Source organism: Giraffa tippelskirchi, chromosome 3, assembly GCF_054371585.1.
Source record: "Giraffa tippelskirchi isolate mGirTip1 chromosome 3, T2T-mGirTip1v1.2.pri, whole genome shotgun sequence".
Lineage (NCBI taxonomy): Eukaryota > Metazoa > Chordata > Mammalia > Artiodactyla > Giraffidae > Giraffa > Giraffa tippelskirchi.
This window is the reverse complement of record NC_137277.1, coordinates 1,186,332-1,204,482: the sequence shown is the minus strand read 5'-3', so window position 1 is coordinate 1,204,482 and position 18,151 is coordinate 1,186,332. Positions and strand designations below refer to the sequence as shown.

Here is an 18,151-nt window from a genome sequence, read left to right as displayed (position 1 = left end):
GCCACTGACTGTGAAAGTGTTTCCAAATCATAAATCTTATGAAGAATTTGTATCTAAAATACATTAAGAACACTCAAAATTCAATAGTAAGACAATAAATGACTGAATATGAAATTAGTAAAACATTTAAATAAACACTATACCGAGGACAGAGGAGCCTGGTGTGCTGCAGTCCATGGCGTCCCAAAGAGTGTGACCCGGCTGAGCGACTGGACACCACATTAAAACCCTCTGAGGTGAGAGGGCTTGAGGTGGCCAGTGCCTGACCCACCCAGCACTGAGATCTGTCTCTCAGGACGACTCCCGCCCTGGGTCTCCATCTTACCTTCTTCTCTTTGAGGCTGGATGGTCCGGGGCCCCTCGGGCACCTCAGACTCCCAGCCTGCTCTGTCTCGGGAGGGCCACCACGCTCTCCCCTCAGCCCCATCAGATGCCGGGCCTGACTTTCCCTGAGACCCGAGGAGTCTAAGGTCAGAGAACCCCACATGTCCTTCGCCTCATGAAGACCCAGGAGCTGGCCGAGAGCGGGGAGCAGGCTCAGGAGAGGCCCAGCTCCAGCTCTGCTCTGATGCTCCTGGGGCACAGCCTCCCGGCCTAGTGGGCAGGCGCTCAGGTGGGCGGGCGGCGGCCGAGGTCACAGTCCTGCTGCTACTAGCGTCACGCAGGGCTGAGGACCACACGCCCTGTCCTGTGACTCTGTCTCCCAGGGGCAGAACGGGGTTGGGGCAGGACAACAGCCCGCTGGGGACTTCCGCACATCACTGCTCAGCTTAGAGTGGTGATAATGAAGAGCATTCTGGAGGAACTGAAGACCGTAACTTAAAAATCACATATAAACCATCTGGCAAAGAAATGAATGAGCACATTCCCTTTCCCCTAAATGTGAGCTTATCTATGGCTTCCTTCTCCTTCATCTCAGGAGCACACGTGCTAAGTTGCTTCAGTCGTGTCCAACTCGGTGCGACCCCGTGGACTGTAGCCCGCCAGGCTCCTCTGTCCATGGGAGTCTCCAGGCAGGAACACTAGAGCGGGTGGCCATTTCTTCCTCTAGGGGATCTTCCCAACCTGAGGATCTTCCTGACCCAGGGATCAAGCCCACGTCTCCTGCATTAGCAGGCGGATTCTCTACCACTGAGCCACCGGGGAAGCCCACTCAGGCCCTTTTAAAATTCTGTGGCTTAGGGTCTGTCTCTGCTGCTGGGGTGTGAACTCAGACAAGGCAGGGATCTCTGGCTGTTCGTTCACTGCTACAGCAAGCCTGCAGGATCACTCCACACAGGGTAGGTAGGTGTCAAACGCTAACGCATTACAAACGTGCCACTGCCTGCTAATCGCCCGTAGCGTCCATGCTTCCCTTTTTAAACAGTAACCCTCTGCGCCCGTGCTCACAAGTCCCCGCTCCCCTGCAGCAGCCCAGGACTAGGATTTCCCCAGCGTGGCGCAGTGGGAGGGAGAGGCAGCTGCCGCGTTTCCTGGGAAGCACGTCGTCTGTCCCCGTCCTCCTTGCCCCTTCCTGCTGCTCGAGCACTGGTGACTCTGGTGACATTCAAGGCAGAGGGAGGCTCCACACGAGACGACACAGCCACGCCACCAGCCAGCCCGGCCCTACATGACCTCTTGGGACAGAACCATTGGTCCATGGTTTTGGGATTCTTTTTTATAGAAGCTTGGGCTCATTGTAAAGAATATGGAGATGACTTCATACGGTTTTACGCTTTTGATTTATCAGTATAGTGAATTACACTAATAGCATCCCTAACATCAAGCCACTTTTGCGTTTCCCGGAACAATCTCATGTGGGCACGGCAAGCTGTTGTGTGTTGCTCAGTAGCTCAGTCGCGTCCAACTCTGTGCGGCCCCATGAACCGCAGCAAGCAAGGCTTCCCTGTCCTTCACCATCTCCTGGAGCTTGCTCAAACTCACGTCCATTGAGTCGGTGATGCCATCCAACCATCTCATCCTCTGTCGCCCCCTTCTCCTGCCCTCAATCTTTTCCAGCTTCAGGGTCTTTTCTAAAGAGTCAGCTCTTCACAGCAGGGGCCAAAGTACTGGAGCTTTACCTTCAGCATCAGTCCTTCCAATGAACATGTAGGGTTTATTTCCTTTAGGATTGACTGGTTTGATCTCCTTGCTGTCCAAGGGACTCTCAAGAGTTTTCTCCAGCACCACAATTCAAAAGCATCAACTCTTTGGCACTCAGCCTTCTTTATGGTCCAACTCTCACATCTGTACATGACTACTGGAAAAACCATCACTCTGACTATATGGACCTTTGCTGGCAAAGTAATGTCTTTGCTTTTTAATACTCTATTACATGATGTTTTAAATGCAATACTAACCTCTATTGCCTAATATTTTATTGGATCTTTTTTACAATATTCATGAGTGAGGTTAATTTGTGTTTAGAGGGATATCATTTTCAGGTTTTAGTATTGATATTATGGTAACCAGAAAAGATTACTAGATCAAAAGGTATAGATATTTTTAAACTTAATCACATAGGTTACTGAAGGCTTTCAGGAAGGTTGTAGCAATTTATACTCAGTAACAGCACTTTAGAATATTTATTCACTGCACCCTCAGTATTTTGTACCCTTATTTTAAAACAATACTTGTTATTATTTATAGTAATAGTAACATGCTTATTTGATATATGAAAAGTAGCTTCTTGTCTCAGTATTTCCTTGATTACTTGTGAAGACGAAGAGGTTTATTTAAGCCAATTACATTTTCCCTGGTCACATACGTTACTATTATTTTTTACTGTATCTTGTAAAGTACTCAGTTAAATTAATTGACCACTTAAAATCATATTTGATCCTCATGATGCTGAATCAAGAAGCCCTGCCTCTCCCAGAATAACTGCTTTCCTTTCATGATGAACAATGGTCAGAACTAGACTTGGCCCTGTGCTCTCTGACTCCTCCGCAATCTCAGACCCAACACCCAACACCTGCCGCCCGTCTGCTCGCCATGCGCTCTCAAGGGAGGGACACACCCCCAGAAGCCTCTGTGAACGGACACTGGCGCCCACTCCTTAGTCCGAATGCCACTCTCTGAAGCTGGCAGATACACTGTTCTACTTTCAGTAACTTCTCAAGTCAATAACTACCTTTTGCTGCACTGATCTAAGAGATTTTTCCTTCATTCTAGGTAAAAAAAAATTTCCCTCAAGAACATCCAAAAGGATAAAGCCAACAACTTCTGGTGAATGGCAGCGCTCCCATCTCTACTGGTACAATTAGCACAGTAGAAACTTGGGCCACAGAATGAAAAGGGGGACTTGGAAATTTTAAATGTTTACTTTTAAAACAAACTGATTTATTTATAATTCTAGATGCTATTTGCAAATAACCCCTAACATAAAATATACTGTCTTTTAATTTTCTCCTGGTAAGACAGCTGTCTAGCCTAGGCACACCAGACTGTGATCTGCTCTCCAGACTTGCTAGAAAGCAGGAGTGAGTGCTCTGCCTCGGGCAGCAGGGTGGAGGGAGGAGGTGCAGAAGGCCCTCGGGAGACGGGGCACGCCGCCCTCCTCCGTCCACACGCCAGAGTCTGCAGTACCACTCAGGTGGGGGTGGTCAGACCTTGACCATGTAAATATGCAAGCTCCAATGATGGCAGACATGGTGCTATTTCTGCTTAATAAGCAAACACCCTATAAATGACTCCAGTGTTTACTTCGTGGAATCACTGTGAAACAGGAGCATCACATGAGTATCAGAAGCAGGAGAGAGCTGGACACTGGTGTAAAACTGAGCCTCGCAGGGATACACAGCTCCTCTCCTTCCACATGCATAAGACGTAGCTCCTATTAGCACCCAGGGAGGGCTTACAGCTGAGGCAACTGAAGATACTTTACAGTTCTAAAAGTTAATAAGCAGAGTACATCATGCAAAATGCCAGGCTGGATGAAGCACAAGCTGGAATCAAGATTACCAGGAGAAATATCAACAACCTCAGATATGTAGATGACACCACCCTTATGGCAGAAAGCGAAGAAGAACTAAAGAGCCTCTTGATGATGGTGAAAGAGGAAAGTGAAAAAGCTGGCTTAAAACTCAACATTCAAAACATGAAGATCATGGCATCCAGTCCCATCACTTCATGGCAAATAGATGGGGGAAAAAATGGAAACAGTGACAGACCCTGTTTTCTTGGTCTCCAAAATCACTGCAGATGGTGACTGCAGCCATGAAATTAAAAGATGCTTGCTCTTTGGAAGAAAATCTACAACAAACCTAGACAGCATATAAAAAAGCAGGAACATTACTTCGCCAACATAGAGTCAAAGCTATGCTTTTTCCAGTAGTCAAGTATGGATGTGAGGGTTGGACCATAAAGATGGCTGAGTGCCAAAGAATTGATGTTTTGAACTGTACTGTTGGAGAAGATTCTTGAGAGTCCTTTGGACTGCAAGGAGATCAAACCAGTCCATCCTAAAGGAAATCAGATGGGAATACTCATTGGAAGGACTAATGCTGAAGCTGAAGCTCCGATACTTTGGTCACCAGATGTGAAGAGCCGACTCATTGAAAAAGACCCTGATGCTGGAAAAGACTGAAGGCAGGAGAAGAAGGGGATGACAGAGGATGAGATGGTTGGATGGCATGAGTTTGAGCAAACTCCGGGAGCTGGTGAAGGACAGGGAAGCCTGGTGTGCTGCAGTCCATGGGGTCCCAAAGAGTTGGACACGTCTGAGAGACTGAACAATAAATATAAACGAACACTAGATCATCACACTCAGGTTATGAACATGCCCAAAGTTTTTCACTGTGAGGATCACAACAAACTGTGGAAAATTCTTAAAGAGACGGGAATACCAGACCACCTGACCTGCCTCCTGAGAAATCTGTATGCAGGTCAAGAAGCAACAGTTAGAACTGAACATGGAACAACAGACTGGTTCCAAATAGGGAAAGGAGTACGTCAAGGCTGTATATTGTCACCCTGCTTATTTAACTTATATGCAGAGTACATCATGTGAAATGCCAGGCTGGATGAAGCAGAAGCTGGAATCAAGATTGCCGGAAGAAATATCAACAACCTCAGATATGCAGATGACACCACCCTATGGCAGAAAGCGAAGAAGAACTAAAGAGCCTCTTGATGAAAGTGAAAGAGGAGAGTGAAAAAGTTGGCTTAAAATTCAACCTTCAGAAAACTAAGATCATGGCATCTGGTCCCATCACTTAACAGCAAATAGATGGGGAAACAGTGGAAACAGTGACAGACTTTATTTTTTTGGGCTCCAAAATCACTGCAGATGGTGATTGCAGCCATGAAATTTAAAGATGCTTGCTCCTTGGAAGAAAAGTTATGACCAACCTAGACAACATATTAAAAAGCAGAGACATTACTTTGCCAACAAAGGTCTGTCTAGTCAAGGCTATGGTTTTTCCAGTGGTCATGTATGGATGTGAGAGTTGGACTATAAAGAAAGCTGAGGGCAGAAGAATTTATGCTTTTGAACTGTGGTGTTGGAGAGACTCTTGAGAGTCTCTTGGACTGCAAGGAGATCCAACCAGTCCATCCTAAAGGAGATCAGTCCTGGGTGTTCATTGGAAGGACTGATGCTGAAGCTGAAACTCCAATACTTTGGCCACCTGATTCGAAGAGCTGACTCATCGGAAAAGACCCTAATGCTGGAAAGGATTGGGGGCAGGAGGAGAAGGGGACGACAGAGGATGAGATGGCTGGATGGCATCACTGACTCGATGGACATGGGTTTGAGTAAGCTCTGGGAGTTGGTGATGGACAGGGAGGCCTGGCGTGCTGTGGTTCATGGGGTCGCAAAGAGTGGGACACGACTGAGCGACTGAACTGAACTGAAAGTTTTCCAAGTTTCCGTCTGTGCAGGTTTTTTCTTTTGTATTCGATTAACTAATTGTTATGTTCAGAGGCATCACTAGAGCCCATCACCCCAAGCTGTGCTGCACACGCCTGGGAAACGCCAACCTGAAGTTCACCAACACTTGTCAAGCTCTGCGAGGGTCAAGCTGGATGCTTTGTGTCGATCAGTTTTTGTAAATTTGAAGTGTTTGAGAATAACATTTAATTTAAATTTTTAAGGACACAAACTTCACCTTCTTTGCAAAGGGAAAACTTGGGGAAAAGATCAAAGTAAAAAGAACAGAATTGAGATCAGAAATACATTTTAAGCCAAAATGACAATGTCTTCATAAGTTAATATTAATCCTTTAATTATAAATCTCAAAGGTTTAAGTAGTTTGTGTGACCTTAGCTTTGGATAATTACACCATATGGAGCTTTTCTTAAATTTGAAAAAGATGCCGAGTTGTTTGTTGCTCCAGATCTTTTGGTGAATTCCGGCTGGCAGAATTCCAGTATAGTCCTTCAGATGCCATTAAAATTATAGACCAGGAGCCCGAGCCTGTAAGTACCATGTCAATTTCACAAGAGCTTTTTAAATTCAGTACAGTGTGCAAAATGTGTGATGTGTTCATATATTTTAAGATATCAAATCGTGAAGCTTAAAGCCATTACTTATACTGGAGATTTCACAAAGGAACTGACAGAATACACTAAATACAAATAAAACTTTTGTGTTTCATAAAATCAAAGGACAAAATTAAAAGGCAAATACTAAAAATACTTGCCACAAAGAATTTTATCATCCTACATACGAAGTTTATATTTCACCAGGACATCGACAGACGAGAAACAGATGAAGGACATGAACACACAGTTCTCAGGAAATGAAGCATGACTAGCAGATCTGCTATAAATACCCAGCCTCACTCTGAAACACGAAATTAGAAACAATGAACGTTTCTCACCAACACCCTGCCCCCAAATTAGAGTAGTAATGCTAAGGACTGGCTATATGAAACAGATACTCTGTGGGGAAAAATATAAATTAGTACAACATTTTTGAAAAGCAGTTTGACCCTGTACTTGAACTGGGATCTTAAACTAAGGGGAAAAATGGAAATGTTGACAAAATTTTTAGTAGGAAGATGTTAATTTTTGCATCGATTTAGATAACTTTTAAAGCAAAATGTTTAAAAAAATAGAATCTCGGCCTCGGTGCCGCACTGAGCGGCTCGCCCGCGCTGATGATCTACCGAGGGGGGAGAACAGCAGGGTGAGGGGACGGGGAGCCTTTCGGCGGCAGAGACCTGCGGGCAGGAGCGAGGGAGGCGGCCCCCAGGACTGGCTGCTGGCCGCGCGGCTGGACAAAAGTCGGCTCACAGCTGCATCCCGGCCGCAAGCATCAGGGTCCACGGTCCCGCCAGGCGGCTCCTCCTCCTCTCGTGCGTCTCCAGCCTTTTTCAGCCTAAACCCCGACTCCTCTGCTCTGTGGACTGCTCCTTCCGGCGGCGCCCCGTCCTCCCCACTGCCCCCTGCGGCCGCGCCCCGTCCACGGTCGCAGCCATTCTCAGTTCCAAATCCTGGACCTTCCTCCCCGCTCGGGCTTCCAGATTTTCTGTCACATCCTTGACAAGCATCCTTTCCAAACCGCCTCTGCCGTTATTTCCAGGAAAAGACACTTTTCTCCTCTTCCTCTGCACAACCCCTCTCTGCCTCCTCCCCGACTTCACAAGTCCTGCACGGCTGGTGGTTTGGGGTTATGCCCCCCAGACCCTGCGCTGCAGCCCCTGCTCCATCCGGCCCTCCTGAGGGTCGTCTACAAACGCTCCATCCAAATCGCTACTGGGCCTGAACGGAGCTCTCACCCTTTCCCAGACCAGAGGCCCCGACAGGCCCAGCTCGTGAATGCCGAGGGCGGGACTCGCACAGAACGGCTCTGAGACGCGCCTCCTCTGGCGGGGTCGCCACCGTCCTGCACCTCGAGGTGCCCTGGGGGCCCCTCCTGGACTGACCCCTCCGCTGCGCTGGTCCTGCCAACGCTGACGGAAGAGCCTCCTAACAAACCCGTGGGTCCTGACACTTAACAGCGAAGAAGCCCTGAGCGTCCCCGGGGTTTAAGCTCGGAGCTAAGACCAGCGGCTGAATCGCGCCGCCCCGTTGGCTGCCCAGCCACCTACACGTCGGTCCCCATGCGGCTCAGCGCCTGCTCGCCCCAGTCCCGCATCGCGGCGTCCAGGTGAATCTCACCTGTCCCGGCTGTGCTCCGGACGCCCTTACTCGATTGCGCCTCCCCGGATCACCCCGCCCTGCTCACAGCCCCTGCGTGTCCCGCAGCCACCCCTGCCCACGGGCTCCTCAGGGACAGGGGCCTCGCCTTCTCGCCTTTCTGCGTGGCTCCCAAGTCAGACACAGAAGATATTCCAGAAATACCGGCCAAATAAATTACTGGTGGTGTCCAATACTATTTTATTATCTATAACCTGTAAATTAGTTAGCAACACAGATAAACCTACACTTGAACACTTTCCGCTCTTACTGAAACGAACCCTTTAAAACATGGATGCCTGGTTCAAAAGAACGGAGGCCTCAGCTGTCTGTTTTAAGTCTGGCTCCACCATCTGGATTTTAACCCTTGGGGCACACGGTGCCCAGGCCACCAAAGCCCGTGACCTTGGAGACACTCTGCCCAGTGGGCAGTGATAAGCGGCGGGGGCGTGAGCGGTCCTGGGGGGGGTGGCAGCTCTGTCCCCATCGTCCCCCTCGCTGTGGCCAGAGGCTGAGACTCCCCGCAGCAGACGCCCCGGCCCGGACGCTGCGCAGCTCTGCCTCAAAGCTCTGACTGTGCTGCTCTGACGGGATGGCCATCCGCGACCCCACTGGGTGCACGAAGGCCCCCTGGCCGGCCGCGTCCCTGAGGCTGGGACGCTCCCCTGCCTCTCAGCAGAGGGGACTGAGGCCGTGTGCCCGCCGGCTCCGGCGCGCCGCCCTGCAGCCTCTCCGGACGACCCGCTCAGAGCGCCCCCCTGCCCTCCGCCGCCCGGACACGTCTGAGCCCGAAGCAAACCCTGAGCTCTGCTGCGGACACCCGAGCCCCAAGGGGACGGGGCCGTTCACCGCCCTCCGTGCCCCTGGCCACCCCAGCACAGGTCACCTCCCGCCCAAGTTCCTGCAGTAGCTGAACTGGTCTCCCTGCGTCCCCCTCTGCCCTCAGCGGGTGTGGTCAGAGAACCGTCAGCCTGGACCCAACCCTCGGCCTCCGCCGCTCACAGGGCACAAAGCCAGTCAACGCCGCAGCCCACGTACCCCTGCCCAGTGTGATGCCCACAGCACACGCGTCTTCAGTCCCTTGGCAGGGGGGTTCCATCAGTCCCTCCCCGGAAGGCAGGGGTGAGTTAGGGAAGCCTGAGACCGCGGACCGTGCACCTGAAAGGTTTATAAACTGGGGCGGGGGGCGGCTCCAGGCCATCACCCCTGAGAGGTGGGCGGGAAGGGGCGGCCTGGGCCTCGCGCGCGCCGGCCCGCCTCCCGCCGCGGCCGCCTACCTTCTCCAGCGTCAGCTCCGTCTCGGCGGCGTGGGTCTTCTTCAGCTCGAGCCTCATCTTCTCCGACTCGGCCTTCAGCTTGCTCACCGCGGCCTCGTGGTCCCGCGCGGCCCTCTGCTTCTCCTCCTCCCGGAGGAGCCCCAGCTCCACCAGCTGCTGCTTCCGCTGCGAGTTCACGCTGACCAGCTCCTCGCTCAGCTTGTGCACCTGAGCCTCCATGTCCGCAATCACCTTGTTAGGGAAACGGGCAGAGGGTGTGACGGGTGTGGAAGGACACGAGCTTCTTCGACGCTGAGACAGAAGCGCCCGGCCGCCCTCCTCCTCCGCCCTCCTGCTCCCGGCCCTGCCCGCCCTTTCTGGCTCAGACGTAAACGCCACCCGAAATGTTTTACCCCGGACAACGCGTTTAGTTTTGTTTCAAATACCTTTGTAAATGGAATATTACTTGGTTCTTCTGCAACTTGCCTCTTCAAGCATTTGGCTTGAATTATGTTTCTGAGATTCCTCAGTACTTGCTACTCAATTTTTGCTTTTATTTCACTGATTTCTGCTCTTATTTTTGTCATGTCCTGCATTCTACATTCTTGGCGTCTTTTTTATTCTTCTAACTTCTTATCCTGGATATTTCACTCATGTGTTTTCGCCCTCCCTTCTGTCTTGATTTATAAACTTAAGACGATAAATACCGCTCTGCCGCTGCATAAACTTAATCTCTTAGATACACGGTATTTTCATTATCATTTAATTCAAAGCAGTTTTAACTTTCATTTTTATTTTTTCTTTGACTTATGACCTGTTTAGAAGTATGTGTCTTAATTCCCAAACACGTGGGCATACTAACCTCGCAGGGATGTCACAACAAAGTACGAAAAACTGGGTGGCTTTAGACATGTTTACTCAAAGTTCTAGAGGCTACAGAATTATCAGGCTGAACTTATTAATTTAACATCTCTGTTCCATTCTCTCTCCACTCATTATGAACTCACACAGATGTAAATTAGATCTTCCTATTCTTTCATTTCATGAATTTCTCATATTTTCCATCTCTTTTCCTCTCACCTACATTCTAGGCATTTTCTGCATGTAATTAGATCTCAAATCCATACAGATTATGAATTTCAGTTGTTTTGTTTTTATTTTGGGGAGTTTATTCTTATACAACTATGTCTGGTGATTTTTAAATGCCTTTAACTGCTTTAGTAAATATGTTCAAGTCCTGTTACGTCTTTCACTTCACAGCATATACTAACCATGACTCTTCTATCTGCGGCGGATCGTTCCAGCGTCTCAGCTGTTTGCAGCTCTCACCCTGTTCAGAATTTTTAAGACCCTGGGTTCATCGTACTTTGTTTTTGTCACACTATGTTGTTACTCTTTTCAAATGCAGGCCTGTATCTGATGGGATTGGAAGTGGTTCTCCAGCCACCATCTGACCCTGACAGACCCTGGAGATGTCCGTGTGTCTGGATGACTTTAGAGCAAGTTCTCAGCCTCGAACCCCAGGGCACACTGACGTGGGGGTTCGGGCATCAGATGTTCATGAGCACTGGCTTATAGGCATGGGTTTCTAGGGGCACCTCACTCAACGCTGAGGTCGTTTCTAGTTTACTGGTTTCTTTTCTTTTTAATTGAAGTACAGTTGATTTAAGGGCTTCCCCGATGACTCAGTGGGTAAAGAATCTGCCTGCAATACAGGAGACACAGGAGACCTGAGTTCAGTCCCTGGGTCAGGAGGATCCCCTGGAGAAGGAAATGGCAACCCACTCCAGTATTCTTGCTTGGAAAACCCATGGACAGAGGAGCCCAGGGGGCTACAGTCCAAAGGGTCACAAAGATCGTTGCTTTATGATGTTGTGTCCGTTCCTGCTGTGCAGCAAAGTGAGTGTGTACGTACACACACACGTATATATGCTGTTGTTGTTTAGCTGCTAAGTCATGTCCAACTCTTTGCAACTCCATGGACTATAGCCTATCAGGCTCCTTTCTCCATGGACTTCCCAGGCAAGAATGCTGGAGTGGGTTGCCATTTCCTCCTCCAGGGGATCTTCCCGAGCCAGGGATCGAACCTGCATCTCCTGCATTAGCAGGAGGATTCTTTACCGCTGAGCCACTGGGGAGGCCCTATATATCCAGCCCCTCGTCTTCAGATTTCTTCCCCATTTAGTACAGTTCCCAGTGCCACACAGTAGTCTCTCATCAGCTATTATTTAATACACAGTCGTGTGCACACGGCAATGCCAGGCTCCTGGTTCATCCCTCCCTCCTTCCTCCCCGCTTGGTGACAGTTCTCTGGTTTTCAACTCATCGGCACCTGGTGGCCCTTCGGTGTCCCAGCTCGAGGCCCAGTGGCAGCCTAGATCATCACTTTAAGCAAACCCTGGACTTTGTTTTACTCCTGTGCCCAATAAAAGTCCCCAAACTGAAGTTCAAGTTCACTCGGTTTTGGAAAAGGTCCTCAAGGCTAGAGCTGCCTTCAGCACTCCACTCACACTTCTGGCTTTCTGTTTCCATTTAAATGTCGACATCTGTCGACATCTGCGCATCCTAACTAACTCAACCGCTTGTCAGGACACACACACAAAGTGCTCTTTAAGAAACTGTATCTGGCCTTTCGAGTTGTTTTCACCCTGGTGTGCCCAGCTACCAGATGATCAGCTGGTCCAGGCTGAGGGGACTTGGCGCTGCTCTGATTGTACATTAGCTGAGGGTGCAGTGTTTCCTGAAACACAGCGGTAACTGTTTAAGGCACCGCATACTTCAACAGGCACCATGTAACCCAACTGTTCCCTGACTGGACACACCTTCCAGGGCTGGGCGTCATCATTCTGTATATTTTTATCAGTTGACCAGGTACGTAATGGTAACATAGAGGAAGGTGTTTTAAATTGCTGGCGACACTGATAATGCACTGGCTTCAATCCAATGGTGATTTTCAAATAGAAAAACTATGCTGAAAAATGTATCAACTAATAAGGAAGAAATAAACATTAAGTGAAAGAACTCAATGCCGAAGGCATCCCTCAGGTATTTAATATTTCAGTCATTAGCATGTGCTGATAACTAGAGTGAGGAAAGTGCCAAGATAATCTGGAATAGATGTGTTCATTTTTCTTTAATATTAAATATAGTAAGCTATAAAACTTCACCTATGTGACTGACATAAAAGAGCAGAATTATTTTAAAAATTCAAAAATTATTAAAGGCTGTGTCTCTAAGAGAAAAACCATAAGGACAACTTTTGGTTAACCTGACTCTTAAATAACAGTTCAAAAACATGCAGACCAGAAAACATGGAAGCAACCCCAATGTCCACTGATGGATAAATGGATAAGTGAAGTGTGGTTTATACACACAATGGGATATTATTCAGCTTTAGAGAGGAAGGAAAGTCTGCAATATGCTGCAACACATATGAATCTTGAGGACGTGATGCTAAGTGAAATAAGCCAGAAGACAAAGGCTGTGTGATTCTCCTCATGTGAGGCACTTAGAAGACTCAAAACCACACAGAGAGAGAGAGAGAGACAGAGAGAGTCAGGGCCCGTGGGTGAAGAAGGGAGAGCTGTTGTTTTAATGGAGACAAGTTTCAGTTTTATAAGATGAAAAGAGTTATGTGACAGATGGTGAGAACGGTCGCATACAAGGTGAATGTATTTAATATCACTGGCCTGTACACCTAAAAATGGTTAAGATGGCAAATTTTATATTATGTGTATTTTACCCTGATAAAAAATTAATTACAAAAACCCTCCAACAACACAGACCAATTTCCTCAGAAAGCTAATGGCTCTTGAAACCACACTGAATCTGAAAAGTTTTGGCAAAAGAAGTGGAAGGCTCATTATCATCTCATAAATGACTATGGCTTGTCAGGACTATCATCCCAAGCAAACATTTTAAATGCTCTTTATGAAAGAAAAATGCATTAATATTTAAATTGAGAACATGTCCATAGTTAAGAAGCAATCATTTTGATTATTTTCAAAGTTGAAGAATTACTCTACAAGCACTTTTAGAATAACAACACATTAACAACTTATTGATACATGAAGTCACTTTTGTACATTCCATAGAGTTTATGGGCAATCATCACCACAGGCTGAGGTATTCATCTATATACATAAGTCAGTATTTATTAAGACTTATGGTGTAGAAGCTACTGTGATAAGAGACTTCCAGAAAAGCATTTTCCCTAAAAGACTTCAGACGACAATACATAAGCTACACATACGTGTACATGCGCGCGCGCACACACACACACACACCACACAACCACACACACAACCACACACACAACCACACATACCATAAGAGCCATAAGAGATGACAAGGGCCATAAGAGATCAGAGAGGGAGCGGTTATTTGAGCTCAAAAGAATTCTGGAAAACTGAATAAAACCTAAGCATCTAAGACGGACCTGAAGAGAAAAGACAGTAGCATCTGGAGACAGAGGCAGATACAGGATGTTTCAGGCAGAAATAATGAGCCACAGGACGAAGAGAAACAGAGCATTAAAAAGGAAGAGAGGCGACTCAGAAAAGAGAGTTTGGTGTAGTTACTGGAGGATTTCAAAGTTTAATGTCTCCAGGTTTCCCACAAATTAAGATAAACCAAAAGTGAGCTCCTAATAAAAAAATCACCAAGGCCCCCCCCCCCCAAACCACCACTGGTTAGTCAACAGAAACAGATCTCCACAAGCAAGCATTCAGATATTGGAAAAAATATAAACATGTATTAACTGTTTAAAGAAACAAAGGATAGAGTCACAAAATGAGTAAACGGAAGAGATGAAACAAAAATGACCAGAAAGTACCAAACATAATAAACTAAAAATTTTGTGTAAAAGATAGAATGGGTGAGTTAAGGCGGCTTAAACACAGCAGAAGTGAGAGCGGTAAACCAGGAGGAAATCTTAATGAAAGACCCCGCGCTGCAGCACTATAACAGAGCGAGCAGGGGAGACAGCTCACACTCGGCAAGGGGCATCCCAGGAGCAACAGGCACACGAAGCCCCAGATTCCGGATTCTCACACCATCCCCCAGTGAAAGGAGCCAGTGGTCCTTGGACAGGTGGCAGGAAATCCCTGAGCTAATCCGGGGACAGCCTGGTGCACTGGAAGCGGGGAAGTCACACTGACGGAGGCAGAGCCAAGGGACAGGCCAGCGGGAGAGCTCCCAGCGCCGGAGCTGGACCACCTGAGAAACCAGTGCTGGGCTCCACCGCGTGGATCCGCACACGCAGAAGTGATTCCACTGATAAATGACAGGGACGAGATCAACGTTTCTCGCAGAAGAATTCCACATTACCATAGAAGCACATTCCACAAATCCCTAACAGACTCTCCTCAAAACTGTCAAGATCATCAGAAATAAGGAAAATCTGACAACGTATTCCAGCAAAGAGGAGACTAGGGAGACATGACAACTAAAATTACTGTGACATTCGGGATGCATCTTGGAGCAGGGAAACACCTTAGGTACAAATTAAGGAAACCCGAATAGGGTGTGGATTTCAGTTAATGATGATGTATTAATATTGGTCCTATCTTTTTACCTTGTCATACTGTTCACGGGGCTCTCAAGGCAATAATGCTGACGTGGTTTGCCACTCCCTCCTCCCGTGGACCACATTTTGTCTGAACTCCCCACCATGACCCATCCGTTTTGGGTGGCCCCACATAGCATGGCTCATAGTTTCAATGAGTTAGACAAGGCTATGATCCATGTTATCAGTTTGGTTAGTTTTCTGTGATTGTGGTTTTCATTCTCTTTGCCCTCTGGTGGACAAGAGGCTTGTGGAAGCTTCCTGATGGGAGGGACTGGCTGTGGGGGAAACTGAGTCTTGCTCTGGTGGGTAAGGCCATGCGCAGTTCAGTTCGGTTCAGTCCTCACTCATGCCCGACTCCCTGCAACCCCGTGAACCGCAGCATGCCAGGCCTCCCTGTCCATCACCAGCTCCCTGAGTCCACCCAAACTCATGTCCATCAAGTCGGTGATGCCATCCAACCATCTCATCCTCTGTCATCCCCTTCTCCTCCTGCCCCCAATCCTTCCCAGCATCAGGGTCTTTTCCAATGACTTAGCTCTTTGCAACAGGTGGCCAAAATATTGGAGTTTCAGCTTCAACATCAGTCCTTCCAATGAACACCCAGGACTGATCTCCTTTAGGATGGACTGGTTGGATATCCTTGCAGTCCAAGGGACTCTCAAGAGTCCTCTCCAACACCACAGTTCAAAAGTATTAATTCTTCGGCGCTCAGCTTTCTTCACAGTCCAACTCTCACATCCATACATGACTAATGGAAAAACCATAGCCTTGACTAGACGGACTTTTGTTGTCAAAGTAATGTCTCTGCTTTTTAATATGCTATCCAGGTTGGTCATAACGTTCCTTCCAAGGAGTAAGTGTCTTTTAATTTCATGGCTGCAGTCACCATCTGCAGTGATTTTGGAGCCCCCCAAAATAACGTCTGACACTGTTTCCACTGGTTCCCCATCTATTTCCCATGAAGTGATGATGGGACCAGATGCCATGATCTTAGTTTTCTGAATGTTGAGCTTTAAGCCAACTTTTTCACTCTCCTCTTTCACTTTCATCAAAAAGCTCTTTAGTTTTTCTTCACTTTCTGCCATAAGGGTGGTGTCATCTGCATATCTGAGGTTATTGATATTTGTCCTGGCAATCTTGATTCCAGATTGTGTTTCTTCCAGCCCAGCGTTTCTCTTCCAGCCCAGCGTTTCTCACGATGTACTCTGAATATAAGTTAAATGAGCAGGGTGACAATATACAGCCTTGACGTACTCCTTTTCCTATTTGGAACCAGTCTGTTGTTCCACGTCCAGTTCTAACTGTTGCTTCCTGTCCTGCTTCCTGTCTCTCAAGAGACAGATCAGATGGTCTGGTATTCCCAACTCTTTCAGTATTTTCCACAGCTTATTGTGATCCACACAGTCAAAGGCTTTGGCATAGTCAATAAAGCAGAAATAGATGTTTTTCTGGAACTCTCTTGATTTTTCAATGATCCAGCAGATATAGGCAATTTGATCTCTGGTTCCTCTGCCTTTTCTAAAACCAGCTTGAACATCTGGAAGTTCACGGTTCACGTATTGCTGAAGCCTGGCTTGGAGAATTTTGAGCATTACTTTATTAGCATGTGAGATGAGTGCAATTGTGCGGTAGTTTGAGCATTCTTTGGCATTGCCTTTCTTTGGGATTGGAACGAAAAGTGACCTTTTGCAGTCCTGTGGCCACTGCTGACTTTTCCAAATTTGCTGGCATATCGAGTGCAGCACTTTCACAGCATCACCTTTGAGGATTTGAAATAGCTCAACTGGAATTCTATCACCTCCACTAGCTTTGTTTGTAGTGATGCTTTCTAAGGCCCACTTGACTTCACATTCCAGGATGTCTGGCTCTAGGTGAGTGATCACACCATAGTGATTATCTGGGTCGTGAAGATCTTTTTTGTACAGTTCTTCTGTGTATTCTTGCCACCTCTTTTTAATATCTTCTTACTTAAAAATATGTCTATAAAAGAAAACTCTCAGGTCAACCTCTCTCAGCAGTTATTAGCAAATTGAATCCAGTGATGCTAGGTCATTAAACTATTAGATGGGCCATAATGCTGGTTTAATATTAGACAATAACCTGTAATATGATTTATTCTTTTTATATATTAAAAGAAAAAACCTTATGATTATCTTAATACACAGAAAAACATGTGATGAAATTCTACCATATAAACTCTTGGTAAGATAGGAAGAGAAGAGACATTCTTAACCAGACAAAAATATTTACCAAAACCCCAGCAAATTTTAATCATTCTTTATAGTGAAGTTTTAAAATGGCTCTCTTAAAACCAAGCAGAAGCAAAGAATGTCTGCTACCATTACTTGTATTCTTAAGTGCATGACAAGAAAAAAAATTAAATAAAAAAACTGTCTTTAATCACAGATATTATAATCGTTGAGGAAAAGGACAATGAACACACAAATCACTAGATTCTAGTAATAAAAAGAGAATTTAGAAAGGCATCTGAACCAAAGATCAAAGTTTAAAAATCACTTGCAATTTTTATACATCTGAAAAAATTATCAAACACTATTTGCAATTATGTACAGGAAATGTAAGATGTGCAAAATTCTGAAGAAAACACAATCAGCCTTTTTGGAAGACATTAAAGATCTAAATGCCTGAGACACATCACAGTGATGTAAAGCCTGGCCATCAGCTCTCCCCAGAGTGGTCTACAGCATCAGCGCAGTCCAAGTGAAGTTCCAACGGAAGCTTTCCAGCCTTGACGAGTGGAGTCTAAAATCTACAGGAATGAACACAGTACCATGCTACTTCTAAAAAAGAACAGGTGGTGTGGCAATTCACACTAATATCAGGACCTAGAACATTACTGAAATGAACGGGTCATATTCTCAGAGACCAAGGAGCCCAGAAAGGAGCTCTGTGGGACAGGGCTGCTGTGCAGCTCAGCGGGGAAGTGACGAACTAGTTTAAAACCTGTGCTGAGACAACAAGTTATTCAAATGGGAAAGGAAGATATCATATCCCCACCTTACACGGCAGACAAAAATAAATTCTCTCCATTCCTAGATAAATGTCCAAGAGAAATAAAATACATCCCACAAAAACGTGTGCAGGATGTTTAAAGCAGCATTATTCATAGTGGTCAAAAAGTAGAGAGAACCGAAATGTCCATCAGCTGATGAATGGACAAATAAGACCTAGTATATCCAAACAACGGAATATTATTCAGCAA

The 18,151-nt window shown here is 46.7% G+C and overlaps 1 protein-coding gene across 13 annotated transcripts in view; it reads right to left on the bottom strand.

Moving 5' to 3' along the window:
• The window catches only part of CEP112 (centrosomal protein 112), a 307,677-nt gene that overhangs the window by 95,904 nt on the left and 193,622 nt on the right, over positions 1-18,151 (bottom strand). For 10 of the 13 annotated variants that reach the window (XM_081580786.1, XM_081580780.1, XM_081580784.1 and 7 more), the window contains one exon: positions 9,381-9,611. The exons of 2 other annotated variants lie outside the window; for them this stretch is intronic. In XM_081580786.1, the coding sequence (XP_081436912.1) occupies positions 9,381-9,611 (231 nt within the window). Of the gene's footprint in view, positions 1-325; positions 588-9,380; positions 9,612-18,151 lie in introns of those variants that run through there. One more of the 13 variants, XM_081580792.1, reaches the window with a different exon arrangement.